This window comes from Carassius gibelio, chromosome A11 (assembly GCF_023724105.1).
Source record: "Carassius gibelio isolate Cgi1373 ecotype wild population from Czech Republic chromosome A11, carGib1.2-hapl.c, whole genome shotgun sequence".
NCBI lineage: Eukaryota > Metazoa > Chordata > Actinopteri > Cypriniformes > Cyprinidae > Carassius > Carassius gibelio.
The window spans coordinates 15,153,062-15,165,613 of NC_068381.1; the positions used below are offsets into that span (position 1 = coordinate 15,153,062).

The following is a 12,552-nucleotide window of genomic DNA, read 5'->3' on the forward strand; positions in this document are numbered from 1 at the left end:
CATGTGGGTAAATTTTCAGCAAATTTGAATTTTGTGGGTGACCTTTTCCTTCAATATCATTGGTAAATAGCATACATAACCACTGTAAAATGCAAGGCTCTTTAAAAAAAAAAAAAAAAAAAACTATATTTTCTTTTGTTCCTGATGATATAAAACTCTAAAATACACATGCACAGTGACTTACTGTGCCTTTCCAAATTTTTTACATGCTTCACTTTATCTTTCATGCACTGTCACTGCTTAATTTCACTCAGCACAAACAAAGCTCACTTATTCCATACAGGATTATTCACCTGAGCTCCATGTGAACTTTGTGCAATACACAGATTCATATCAAAAGTCAATTAGATACGCCAGGCATGATGCTATAGATGCCTCCCTGCTGATGCAGCGGGCTGTGCAATTTCAATATGTCTGATATTTTTATTTAGGTATGCAAGATTAATTTAGAAAGAGTAACTAATAGCATTATGATGAAATTAAAAGTCAAGGTAATGCTATACTAGGCATTACAAACAACAACAAAAAAAAAAGGGTTCCAAAATAACTGCGAAATCTTTTTTTTTTTTTTTTTTTTTTTGAGCAAACAAGCCTCCCAGGAAGAGTTATTTGCTGAAGTACGATTACCCACAGGGCTTAGACTCATTCCCTCCACACAGAGAAGCTCATGAGATATATATTACGCGCCTGCGGTTGGGCCATATGTGCAGTGTTCGGATTACAAACACTTCAGTATTTCACATATAAACTTACTCATTCAGGTCCCGATGTGTTACAAATCAAATCTGTGAGAATGACAAATCTGTCATGTCGATAAACAACAGGGGTTGCTTTCATCCCAAAGGGTGAAGAGTAAGAACTTCAAAATATCATATTAACATACTATTTGGAACAACACTTGATAGAAGTGCAGTATGCAGAGCACGAAGCGAAGTTACTGTAGGTGACAATTAGCCAAATTTGGTGGCCCATACTCAGAATTCGTGCTCTGCATTTAACCCATCCAAAGTGCACACACACAGCAGTGAACACACATACAGAGCAGTGGGCAGCCATTTATGTACAGTAGTTGGGGGTTCGGTGCCTCGCTCAAGGGCACCTAAGTCATGATATTGCCGGCCCGAGACTTGCACCAACAACCTTAGGGTTAGGAGTTATTTGTTGCTTTGTGTATATCTATACATCTCTCTCTCTCTCTCTCTCTCTCTCTCTCTCTCTCTCTCTCTCTCTCTCTCTCTCTCTCTCTCTTTAAAATAAAATAAAATAAAATAAAATAAAATCATGTTATCATGTTAGGGCAATACGTTTTTTGTTGTCTTGATTTTCCGTGATGTGGCCCTTAATATAAATATATTTAGTCTTACTCTCTTAACATCGATGCTCATTTTCATTTCTCACAGATGGCAGTTTAAGTGTCGTAGACAATCTTATGTTATTTGCATGTTTGCTGTGCACATGGGTTTTTGAGTGACGATTGGATTTATTCAACTCAAAACATTCCTTGATATTCAGTTCCACAGCTGATAAAGAAAGTTGGAACCAGCAAATACTACAACAGTCTTCACTGAAAGAAAACTGTTATGAGGTGACATTGGTTCCATCTCCCTGGACCTGCTCATCACATTCCCAAAGAGAATAGCTAATCTGACACAATAATACATTATGGAATAATGCCCTGTTTCAAAAACACCCACAGACATTCTGTGTGTATTTTTATTTTCAGATCATCCTTTAGATCTTTCTACTACTACAAAATCACACTCTAGATATGACCAAACCAATATATCTTCTGCTATCCATTAGGCAGTATTCAGTGAATGTGAATAGCTCCATTGCTCTGCCTCAGATTAAAAATTCACAGATGGCAGATGAAAATGATACAAGATCTCAAGAGTAACCCAACACAGATGTGTTGACCAAAAATGGATGAAGGGTCCTGTTCCTCACTGTGGTATCTGTTATTTTTTATTTTTTTATTTTTTTTTTATGACGCTACTTTCTTTATTGACCTTTATTATGTTTTTATGATTATTTATTGGAGTATCAGCAGACCTGGGGCATGGCGAATTCTCGTTGAATGATGATCAGGATATAATGAGAGCCTAATGGCTTTTCTCTTTGTGTTCTCACCTGCAGGAGCCTTACTCAGGGATCAGTGACAATGCCCTCAATGTCACACAATTCCACTTACTTTCTAGCAACAAAAGAAAAGTGCAAATTCAAGTTTGGTACAATGAAAAGTGACTTTTGAAATTATTTTCTCAGTGGTTGCTGATAACTGCTTAATTACAGATGAATGAAACTTTTAAGATCTCAGTTAAGTTTGCTTTTAGGACAAAATTAACCTTGACACGGACATTCTTGCAAGATTAAATAACTGTTTATAATAGTTATAACACATATAATAGTAATAACAAATGCAAATACATTGCATGGCACAGTTATCACATCATGTCATGCATACTTCCCATATGCTTGTATACGTTTATGGATATAGTCTATAATGCTGATAAACAGCTTATCTTGAGGAGCAAAAATGTAATAAAAAAGACTTGCATTTTTAACTAAAAAGCATGTTTAAGGCCACAGGGCATCAGAGCAGAAGTTAAATCTCACAACCAAATGTTGTTAAAACACACTCTGTCTCCTTCATGCCCACACATTCCTGTTTAGAGCTTCTTCATTACTGCCCATTTGTGAGGTGGAGGTATGTGTAAATTCTGCTTCTGGTTAAAGCCATAATCGCCACACATTCAGCATGCTAAGAGAGGAATGGATTCAGAGCCAGAGGGATTGAAGAGAGGAACAACTTTAAATTCTTGTCTGGTAAAATTATTCCCTATTTGCAGAGGCTAAACTGTGGCCAAGTCTCTCAGGATATATGGCACGGGCCGGGCCGGGCCCTGCAGGGGAGGTTCATGAGTGAGAGGCAGCTCGACAGCAGCAGCACTGGACATAAAGTAAGTAACATTAGGACTAGGTGCTTCTATAAATACTGGGCTGACTTTTCTAGTACACTAAAGCAGAAAAACAACAGGGTCTTTAAAGAGAAACAAAAATATATTTCTCACAGACTTATAACAGTGTTCATCAATCTTTCAGACCATGGATATGTATATGTACTCTGATTAGCCAGAGGCAAATTTAAAATCTATATCTATAATGAGATATATAGAAAGATAGACAGACAGACAGACAGACAGATCTCTCTGACCACATGTATATATAATGTGACATTTGTAGTATTTATGAAACAACATTTTTTTTTTTTTTTTTTTGCATGGTTAAATTATGCTTATAACCAGTTCTTAGTGAAAGTGTGTTTTTAACCTAGTAAAAGGGTTCACTTTACCAAAATGTACTGTGTACTCCTACAATATACCTGCAGCATTAGAGGAAACATCTTCATCTAAAGCCCTAGGTGTGTGTTAAACACGGCTCTTTGTATTTCATCACGTTCCTTTCTTGATGCAATAAAGGCAAAACTACAGCCATCTGACAGGGGCCACATTTCTGGCACAGTGGGGGTCTAAACTACAGGATGAACTAAGCAGCCCACCCACCTTCTGCAGATAAGATAAGACTGTCCTAGACTTTCCTAGCCAGCCCAGGCAGGGGGCAGCGCTGACCTTCTAAAAGAGATGACAGGAAGCTTATGGCCTGCAGTGCTGCTGCCCACCCATCCTCCATCAAAAACACATCTAAACTTCCAAAACGTCATTCTCATATTCCCAATGCCGTAAGCGACAGTCTTTTATTTCAGTAGAAATCCTATAAAACATTTGTTTTTGTCATGATATGTTGAAATTTTCACCACATTCACATTTCGCAAGAGTGAAATATATAATAAAAAGTCTCAAAAATGCATTACATTGGCGATGATGGTAGGACAAGCAGTTCAACATAAGACTGACATATTAATCACGCCAAATGGACAGAAGTGCCGCTATTGAGAAAATGTAGACAGCAGAGTAATTTCCTCAACTCAAGGCCCCGTTGTACACTTTGGCAACAGCACTATCATGCTCACACAAAAGAGCTGAAGAAGAAGAAGCAACATTTCCATAATGTTATTGACCAAGTGCCACATTTCTGTGTGGAGTGCAATACACCCTCTGTTTTATTTGCATGTCTATTAGCTGAAATACCAGTCAAATAATAGTGATGGTAGAAAAGGTAATTTTCAGCCTGAGTGCATTTGAAATGCTCACTGGTTTAAGGGCAGAAAGTAAAGAGAACACATGAGGATCAGCTCTGAGAAGTGGGAAAGCATTTCTTTAATGAACTCTGCCTCAAAAGCGCCTAGAGCCCAAGTAATCAAGCTACTGATCAAGTAAACGAACCACCACTTAAAGTATAATTATGATACAAAAAGTTCTTGAAATATAATCGTACTTTGCAGTGCTTAATTCTCACTCGGTTGTGATGCTCTGTCTTTAAAAAAAAAAAAAAAAAAAAAGCATTTTTTTTTTTTTTTTTACCTGGAGAAATATTACATACATATATTCAGATGTAAATGTCCCTAAATATGTATTGGTAACAGTCTCCTTTTTTAAAAAATAGGGTTCTGTAAAAATTATTTTTTTTTAATTTTCAAAGAAGTCTTTGAATTAATTTTAATAAAATAATTGTAATAGTCTGTGATGGCAAAGCTGAATTATTATTCTTAGGGTTTATCTGATGAATAGAAAAAACAACAACATTTATTTGCAATACAAATATTTTGGAACATTGTAAATGTCTTCACATTTTGATCAATTTAATGCATCTTGCTGGATAAAAATGTTAAATTCTTTAAACAAAATGTTGTAATCCTGAAAATTTAGCATAGTTAAAAATGACAATAATACAATTCAGAGTTCTATATTGTAATATTCTCCACTCAAATTGTCAGTCTGTGTATTAGTGCTGAGTATTTTCTGCAGATTACATTATTACACCAGCAAGTGGCATTTTTATGAGTGAATCATTCAATCAAACTGAATGGTTCAAAAGCACAGATTCATCCAGGGCGCAATTAGACAATCCAAGTATTTTATGCTGTCTCTCCAAGTCACCTTGTCAGTTTTTCTTCAAACAAATCACCTGCTATCTGTGTAGGACTTTGTTTATTGTTTGCATCTCATTCATTTTATTTATTTATTTTACTTAAGTTTTGACTCCTGCATTAATAGAAGCAGTGAAAAAATGACAACATGAAAAGAGAAAGAAAGTAAAAGTAAAACAGGAGAAATCAGACCAAGGTGTGAGACTGGACACAATGTGATGGTTTTGAGTGACACTGCACAGAGGACATTTCTCTTCCGAACAGCAGAGGTAAGCATTTGTTCATTAAAGACTCCTACATGGGTCCCATAGCTGTGGCATATTTAAATAAATATGCGGTAACACTTTAGAATAAGGTTCCATTAGTTAATGTTAGTTAATGTATTAATTAACATGAACAAACAATGAATAATACATTTATTACTGTATTTATTCATCTTGGTTCATGTTAGTTAATGAAAATACAGTTATTCATTGTTAGTTCATGGTAATTCACAGTGCATTAACTCATGTTAACAAGCACAACTTTTGATTTAAATAATGCATTAGTAAATGTTGAAATTAACATGAACTAAGACTTATAAATGCTGTAGAAGGATTGTTCTTGCTTAGTTCATGTTAATGAAAGTAGTTAACTAACATTAACTAATGGAACCTTATTCTAAAGTGTTACCAAATATGCAAATAACTACATTTCTATTCAAAGGCTTCTTTTCAGTTCAACAAGGTTTCTAAATAACCCACGGGATACAATTTGTTCCATGTGAATAAAAATTATTTGAAGTTCCCCATAAATTCCACATATCTCTCCCTCGGATATGTGCCCGGCTTTAAAGGTTAACAAAATTATGTAATCAAAAAAGGAAAAAGCAATGAGCCAGCAGAGTAGAAGTCTACTAAAGAAAGAGATGCTTTTATACGTCAGCGCTCCGTTTATGTCCTCCAGCAGCTTATTGACTCATTTCCCAACCAGGAGGATGGGAGAATTTATCCAAAATAAACAAAATTAATAAGATAGAGTCATGGATCAATAAATCCGCACAACACTTGTTCTCCAGAGGCTGCAATTCAGCTTCACAAAGCATTTCCTCTGATTGAATCAATGCGCTTGGCCATCTCTTTTGGTATTAGAGACAAGTGATTCCATATGTGCCTTAAAGGCATCATGTTATGTGTTTTGTTTCGTTCACAAGTCATAAGTAAACAAGATCTTGGAATATATCCTGACATCTAAAGGCAGGTGCACACAGTTTTCTGTTATTCGCTATTGTTGCTTGTCACATTCTATGTTGTGACCAGGGTTGTCACCACAATTCATTGGGCCTAGAAGAACAGGTGCAATGACTAGGCTATACACTCTCAGAAAAAAAGAAAAAGAAAATAAGATAGAAATCTGTCACTGGGACAGAACCCTTTCAATATCAGTAATAATATGTACTTTAAGGTACTTATTACTTATATTCCATTTAGTGCTTTTATACCTTAGGAGGACCACCCCAGTGACGGATTTGTGGCTTTTTGTCTAAGAGTGTACAGCAGTGTGGATAATCTTGTACACTAGCTTAAAAAAACATAATGGGTTCAAATCAAGAAAAGTTTATTTGACAGTGCTTATGGCATAATGTTGATTGGTACAATTTTCTTTGTCATATATTTCTTTCAAAGGGATGGGGCAAGGTTTTTTTTTTTTTTCTGGGCTTGATTGTGTTTATGGGGTACAGTCTATAATGTGTTAATGCTTTGTTTTTTTTTTTTGTTTTTTTTTTTGTTTTTTTTTTAAATACATTATTGTTCACATAATTTACCTTTATCCAACAATGCTCTGTCCCTTCTTTGAGAAACATGCTGATCATTTCTGTCATGTGGGGGGGTTAGGATGAACTCAAACGCAGACAGGATACACTAAACACAGGGTTATTTATTGACAAAAAGGGGGAAACAAAAACCCACGAGAGGGAAAACAATGACTAGGGCAGAGACTAAATAACTTAACAAGACTGGGTTGACACGATAAACAAAGACTCTTGACACAGGAACTCTTACTAAAGACAAACACTCACAGGTAATACAAAGACTTCTTCAAGGGGTAACAATGATAAAAATATCTCACAAGGAAACATGTAGAAACAATGAACCGCACAGGACAGTGAACACAAGGGGATATAAATAGGAAGACTAATGAAGACACAACAGGTGGCACAGGTAAGGCAATCACGACAAAACTATGATAACAAGGGGGCGGGGCCTTGCCCCCATGCTCCCTTTTCCCAGGGGCAGGGTATATCTGGGTTGGTTACGTCACAAACCTGTAATACCTGTATTACTGTACAGCTGATAATTAAGCCTAAATAAAGCATAGGTACAACTCTCACAAACAAAATTCCCCCACACTCTTTATCAATACATGTTTACCAGTGGGGGTTTGAATGACCATTACTACTAATAAAAAAAATAATAACATTTCAGAGTAAATATTTGGACAACATCTATATCAATATCACACCTCTTTATGGTGTATTTAATTAAGTAAAGTCATATATTGACATCTACAGCCAATGATAAAAAAATCTGCAGCAAGTCATATAATAAGCTCACAAACAGCCACACAAAATTGCAAGATGTGAACTTTATGTTTATATTATGGATCATGAAGACAGCATAAATGCATCTAGAGTCTGACCTCTGCTGTCCAGAGTATTGGTTCACCAGTGTGCATTGCATATATTCTCTCAGTAACAAACAAAACAGTCACAAGGACAATAGTCCCACTGAATAATCTCGCATTGTACTAATTTCCTGTGGAGCACTCTGACAAAGGGCTTTGCTGAAGAGAAAGCAGGCACAAAACATCTGCTAAGACATCTGTTTGCAGGCCCCATTGTGCCCTGACTCCACGGCCTGCTGTAAGCCCATGCTTTCACTCCAGTAATGACACGTCCCAGTGATCCTACACCGCAGAGAGCCAGGGTCAGCCAAGGCTGCACTGAGGTCTTCTGTCATAGGCAGCACTCTTAAATACATTAATTTCAGTTTCAGAACCACAGACAATAGCAGTGCTGCACATACTTTCAGAATCATAGAAAGCACACACTATATGTTTTAGACTTACACAATGTTATAGTCATCAATGTATGCTTAAAGAAGAACATAACATTTCTTTATACAACAAATGCAGGTAATGACAAACGTCTGTGGCCAAAACAGGGCAAATAAAGAGTGCAAAATGAAAACTGCCTTTAAAGGATCATTCAGATTGAGATTTATTTGAGCAGGGGTGGATTTGAGGACAACCAGGACAAGTTTGAAATCCTCTGAAGCAGGATATCTGATTTCAGCACCACGGACAGTTACACGCATGCAGCTGACTTTCGGAACCATGGACAGTACACACTATAGGTTTTATAGTTTCATAATGCTGCAGTCAACAGTGGATATTCAAAAACACACACACACACACACACAAAACAAAGTATATTATATATAATATAAATATATATATATATATATATATATATATATATATATATATATATATATATATATATATATATATTAAACTACGTATAGGTTGTTCACTTTCAGTACAATGGACAGCTGCACACACATAGCTGACTTTCAGCACCATGGACAGCACATAGGTTTTAGAGTATAGTACATTGCTATCATAAATATCAGTGGATAATTTTTATTGTAAGATGCACATAACTTAGTCTAGATATCATAAACTAAGTCGTAAAATAAGTCATAAACTAAATGCCATTTTTGTAAATATTATTAAATAATAACAATCTGAAATGGAACATTTAATTAGCGAAGATGTAGTTTAAGTGCACAGGCATCATATATGTTCAAAAACAGTAATTATTTTCTCTCATTTGCTATTGCCTAATGTGATTTATTTTTGTTGTTGTGGAAATTATCAGCATAATTAAAAATGTTTGCCTTGAAAGTAAAGCCTGACCTAAACACTAAATATATATTTTTAAGGCATGTTTAAAGTTATTATTATTATTATTAAATTAATGTCCATCAATTCATTCATCATCATCAAGAAATTAGTTTAAGATCTCATTGTCAAGCAAAATTATGCAATACCAAGATCTCTTTCTTTCCACTTGATCTAAATAAAGGAAGTTTTGATGAGAGTTTAAAATTTAAAAAAAAATAAAATAAGATAAAACATTAAGAAGGTTATAGTGTCATGATGTAAGTGTCTGTTCAAGATGCTTACCACTTCTGGAGTCTTCTTGAGAAAACAGGTTCCCACCTGGGTTCAAGGTCACCCCAAAGGTCTTATTTCCAAATGGGGCGTCACAGGGATCCACATAGAGAAGACAGCCACCAAACCCCACCTCTGACAGAAGAGAGAGCTGTGGAGAGATGACAGAGATTAAACTCTTTGTGCAAGATACATTACTGTTTAAAAACATGCATGTGTGTGGTTGTAGACCTTTGGACCATCAAGATATTGTTACGATCCCCTTCCCCAGTCTAGGGGTAAAACTTATAAATAAATGAAAAAAAAAATATATATATACAATAATCTTGAGGGAATCACCTCCGAAAATGCAACAACCACTTAGTTTGACCGTTTAAATAATTTAGAATGGGAAGCAATAAATGTCTTAGGGAGAGTCTGTGGTTTCAACACACTCCTGGTGAACAAGAATACAATTCACTTTTAGATCTTAACACTTGACAGACAACCAATTATTTTAACTTTGCACCACCAACAAGAAACACAACAAGTCTGGAGCAGGGGAGAAGTGAGCCTCCTCAAGTGGTGTTCACTCTGCTCTTTTGTAGCAGCCCCGTCTGCAGCACACACTCGGATGAGTACCACCTGTGGGCAATTTGAAACTGCCTATCAATCAGAGTGTGAGAGAGAACACACACAGGATAAATAACCACACCCCAAAGGGTGGGGAAAACTTACCTTAACAATTAATTTAAAAACATACATGCTAGGGATGTAACAATATGAATATAACATTTGGACCAAATTTGTAATTTGTGAGAGTCAGTGAGTCAAAGCCTCTGGAGGTAACTAGTTATCTCTCTGGTCTTCGGTGTGGGTGGACAATATCACAATAACAATAGTGATTAATGATTCTTCTTGTGCCATCTCAGTAAGTGTGAATATCTGAGTGTGTTTGGCCTAACAGCTGGGAGCGCTGGGCAGCTTTTTTAGCCAAACCACATTATCTATCACAGCAACTCAACTTGTCAGGGATGGAATAAAATTAATGTATCTTTTATATGAATAAATAAAATAACAAATATATATCACTGTATACTTCAGTGTGCATGGTGTTTTTTAAACAATGGCCATATTTATGTAATAGGAGTTGATCATATTAATATAACAAATATATAAATATATTTTTTTTAAATATGCAAAAAGTGTGCAAATATTGTTTCACAATAATATGATCCAAATTGTGATCTCCTAACCCCCCAAATAAATAAATAAATAAATACATAAATAAAAATATTACCATCTCTTTCATCATAAGATGCTATAAAGCATGATACATAATTTAAGATGTTTGGAAATGATATTGGGGTGCACAGGGCAGGTTTTTTTTTCTTTTTTTTTTTTCTTTTTTTTATGACTGTATATCCAATATTAGCAGATAAATGAAATAAACTAGTGAGATGGAAAAGTTTGTTTAAAGAGAGATTATTTTCTGAAAGTCCACAGGGCCAAAAGTGCAGATAGCTGAAGAAACACCCACGTAAAAATCAATGATTCTAAAGTAGAGCAAAAAATTCCCAACTTGACTGAATTTGAACTTCATACTTACTTCCCCAGGGGTAAAGAATGAGGATGTTGCCATCTTACGTGGCAGTAGATGTTTATATCATCTGAGTCACTGTTCAAAGGTCCCTGTTTGGCTTGAGCATCTAGTCGACAATCTCACTATTACTGCTAATGGGGGCGTATACCATATGCACAGTGGCATATCATTTCTGCTGATGGTGCCAACCGTGTCAGCAGTTAGACTGGGTGTCAAACAGACGGGCACATTTGGTGTGAAGGCATATGCACCACTGGGTGTTGTGCAAATTGAACTCCCTAGCACCTGACATCCATATAAGAAGCCAGCCAGAAGCTGCTCCCCATGCACGATAAAGATAAGCTTGTAATAGGCTTGGAAATCTTTTACAATAAGGGAGTTGTTCACAGATAGCAATCAGCACATTGTAGGTATTTTGGTTGCTTGGGAGCGTCATGCCTCTTGCTAAATGCCAACAACATGTCCTTCATGGGAATACAAAGGAGCACAACTAAACACACAGCACTTGACATTTACTTACAGTAACCAATACACACAGTGGCTCATAGAGGATGAGAGGAAAAGCATTTCTTAGCCAGTAATCTTCCTGCTACTAATTTTTATTTTGCCATTATTAAATGCACTAAAATTAAATGTGCTCATTTGTTCTAATATTGCTCTTCACAAATTCATTATGACAATTGATCACTAATTACGTCAACCAAAATGTATTCTTGGATGCACTAAAAATTACAGGTACATACAGTAAAACACAGTCATATTTATGAATTCTACATGTACCCTTGTTCATCATATTACGTCAGTGACACACATAAACTACAGGAAGTCTCTCATCAAAACAGACCAGCCTGTTAAGACGCTACCCATGATTGTGAGACTATATTCTACGGATAGGGCTTGAATTGAATATTAAAAGGGTTTGAAGTTATCTGAAATATTGTTACATTATGCTGTTTGTTATGCATGTTTCATGCTGCCAAGCATAACATCATAACATCGTCATCAAAAGTGCCATCATTCTCTGAGCTAATTGTCTGAGGAGGAGCAGTCAAAATACTTGATCCTCATAGACTGAGCATTAGCACTCGCTTTAAAGAAAATCAATAACTTTTTTCAAACAACTGACAGGTAAGAGTGCCTGGTACAGAGCTAGAATTCAAATTGAGTCTAGTGCTCCCAAAAGGTCACCATTTTCCGCCTCATACAGTCATAACAATAGAATCTATGCTAATGAAACACACACGTACAAACTCAGAGGCACTTTTTAATAGAAAGCAAGAAAGAAAGAAAGAAAGAAAAATTTTCTCCGCTATAAAAAAAATTACAATAAAATAAAAAAAAGGTTCACTCAAAAATTAATCATTATATTAAACATCATTTACTCAAACTCATGTGAAAACAGTAAGGACATATGCAATTCTTTCCTGTTGTGTTCCATAGATAAATAAGTTGAAAGGTTTTAACAAAATGAAAAGTTATTTCTATTACAGTCTTGCATTACATCATATCTATGTTTCTTTTCATTAACTCTTTTCATGAATTGTGTGATTTAACTCTATGGTCTGAAGGAGATGAGATATTGTAGCAAGAACTTTGTTGATGACCCATTTAAATGAATGCACAAAAAGTTATGAGGTTCAAAAGTTCTTATCAGACTTCTAAGTGTTTTTATTCATGCATCCTTGAAGATGGTAGGCATATTTGT

General features: G+C 35.6%; 1 protein-coding gene across 1 annotated transcript in view; it reads right to left on the reverse strand.

The window, feature by feature from the left end:
- The window catches only part of LOC128022442 (inactive N-acetylated-alpha-linked acidic dipeptidase-like protein 2), a 174,122-nt gene that overhangs the window by 91,233 nt on the left and 70,337 nt on the right, over positions 1 to 12,552 (reverse strand). The window contains exon 5 of the mRNA XM_052610035.1: positions 9,278 to 9,416. Coding sequence (XP_052465995.1) covers positions 9,278 to 9,416 — 139 coding nt within the window. The remainder of the gene's footprint in view (positions 1 to 9,277; positions 9,417 to 12,552) is intronic.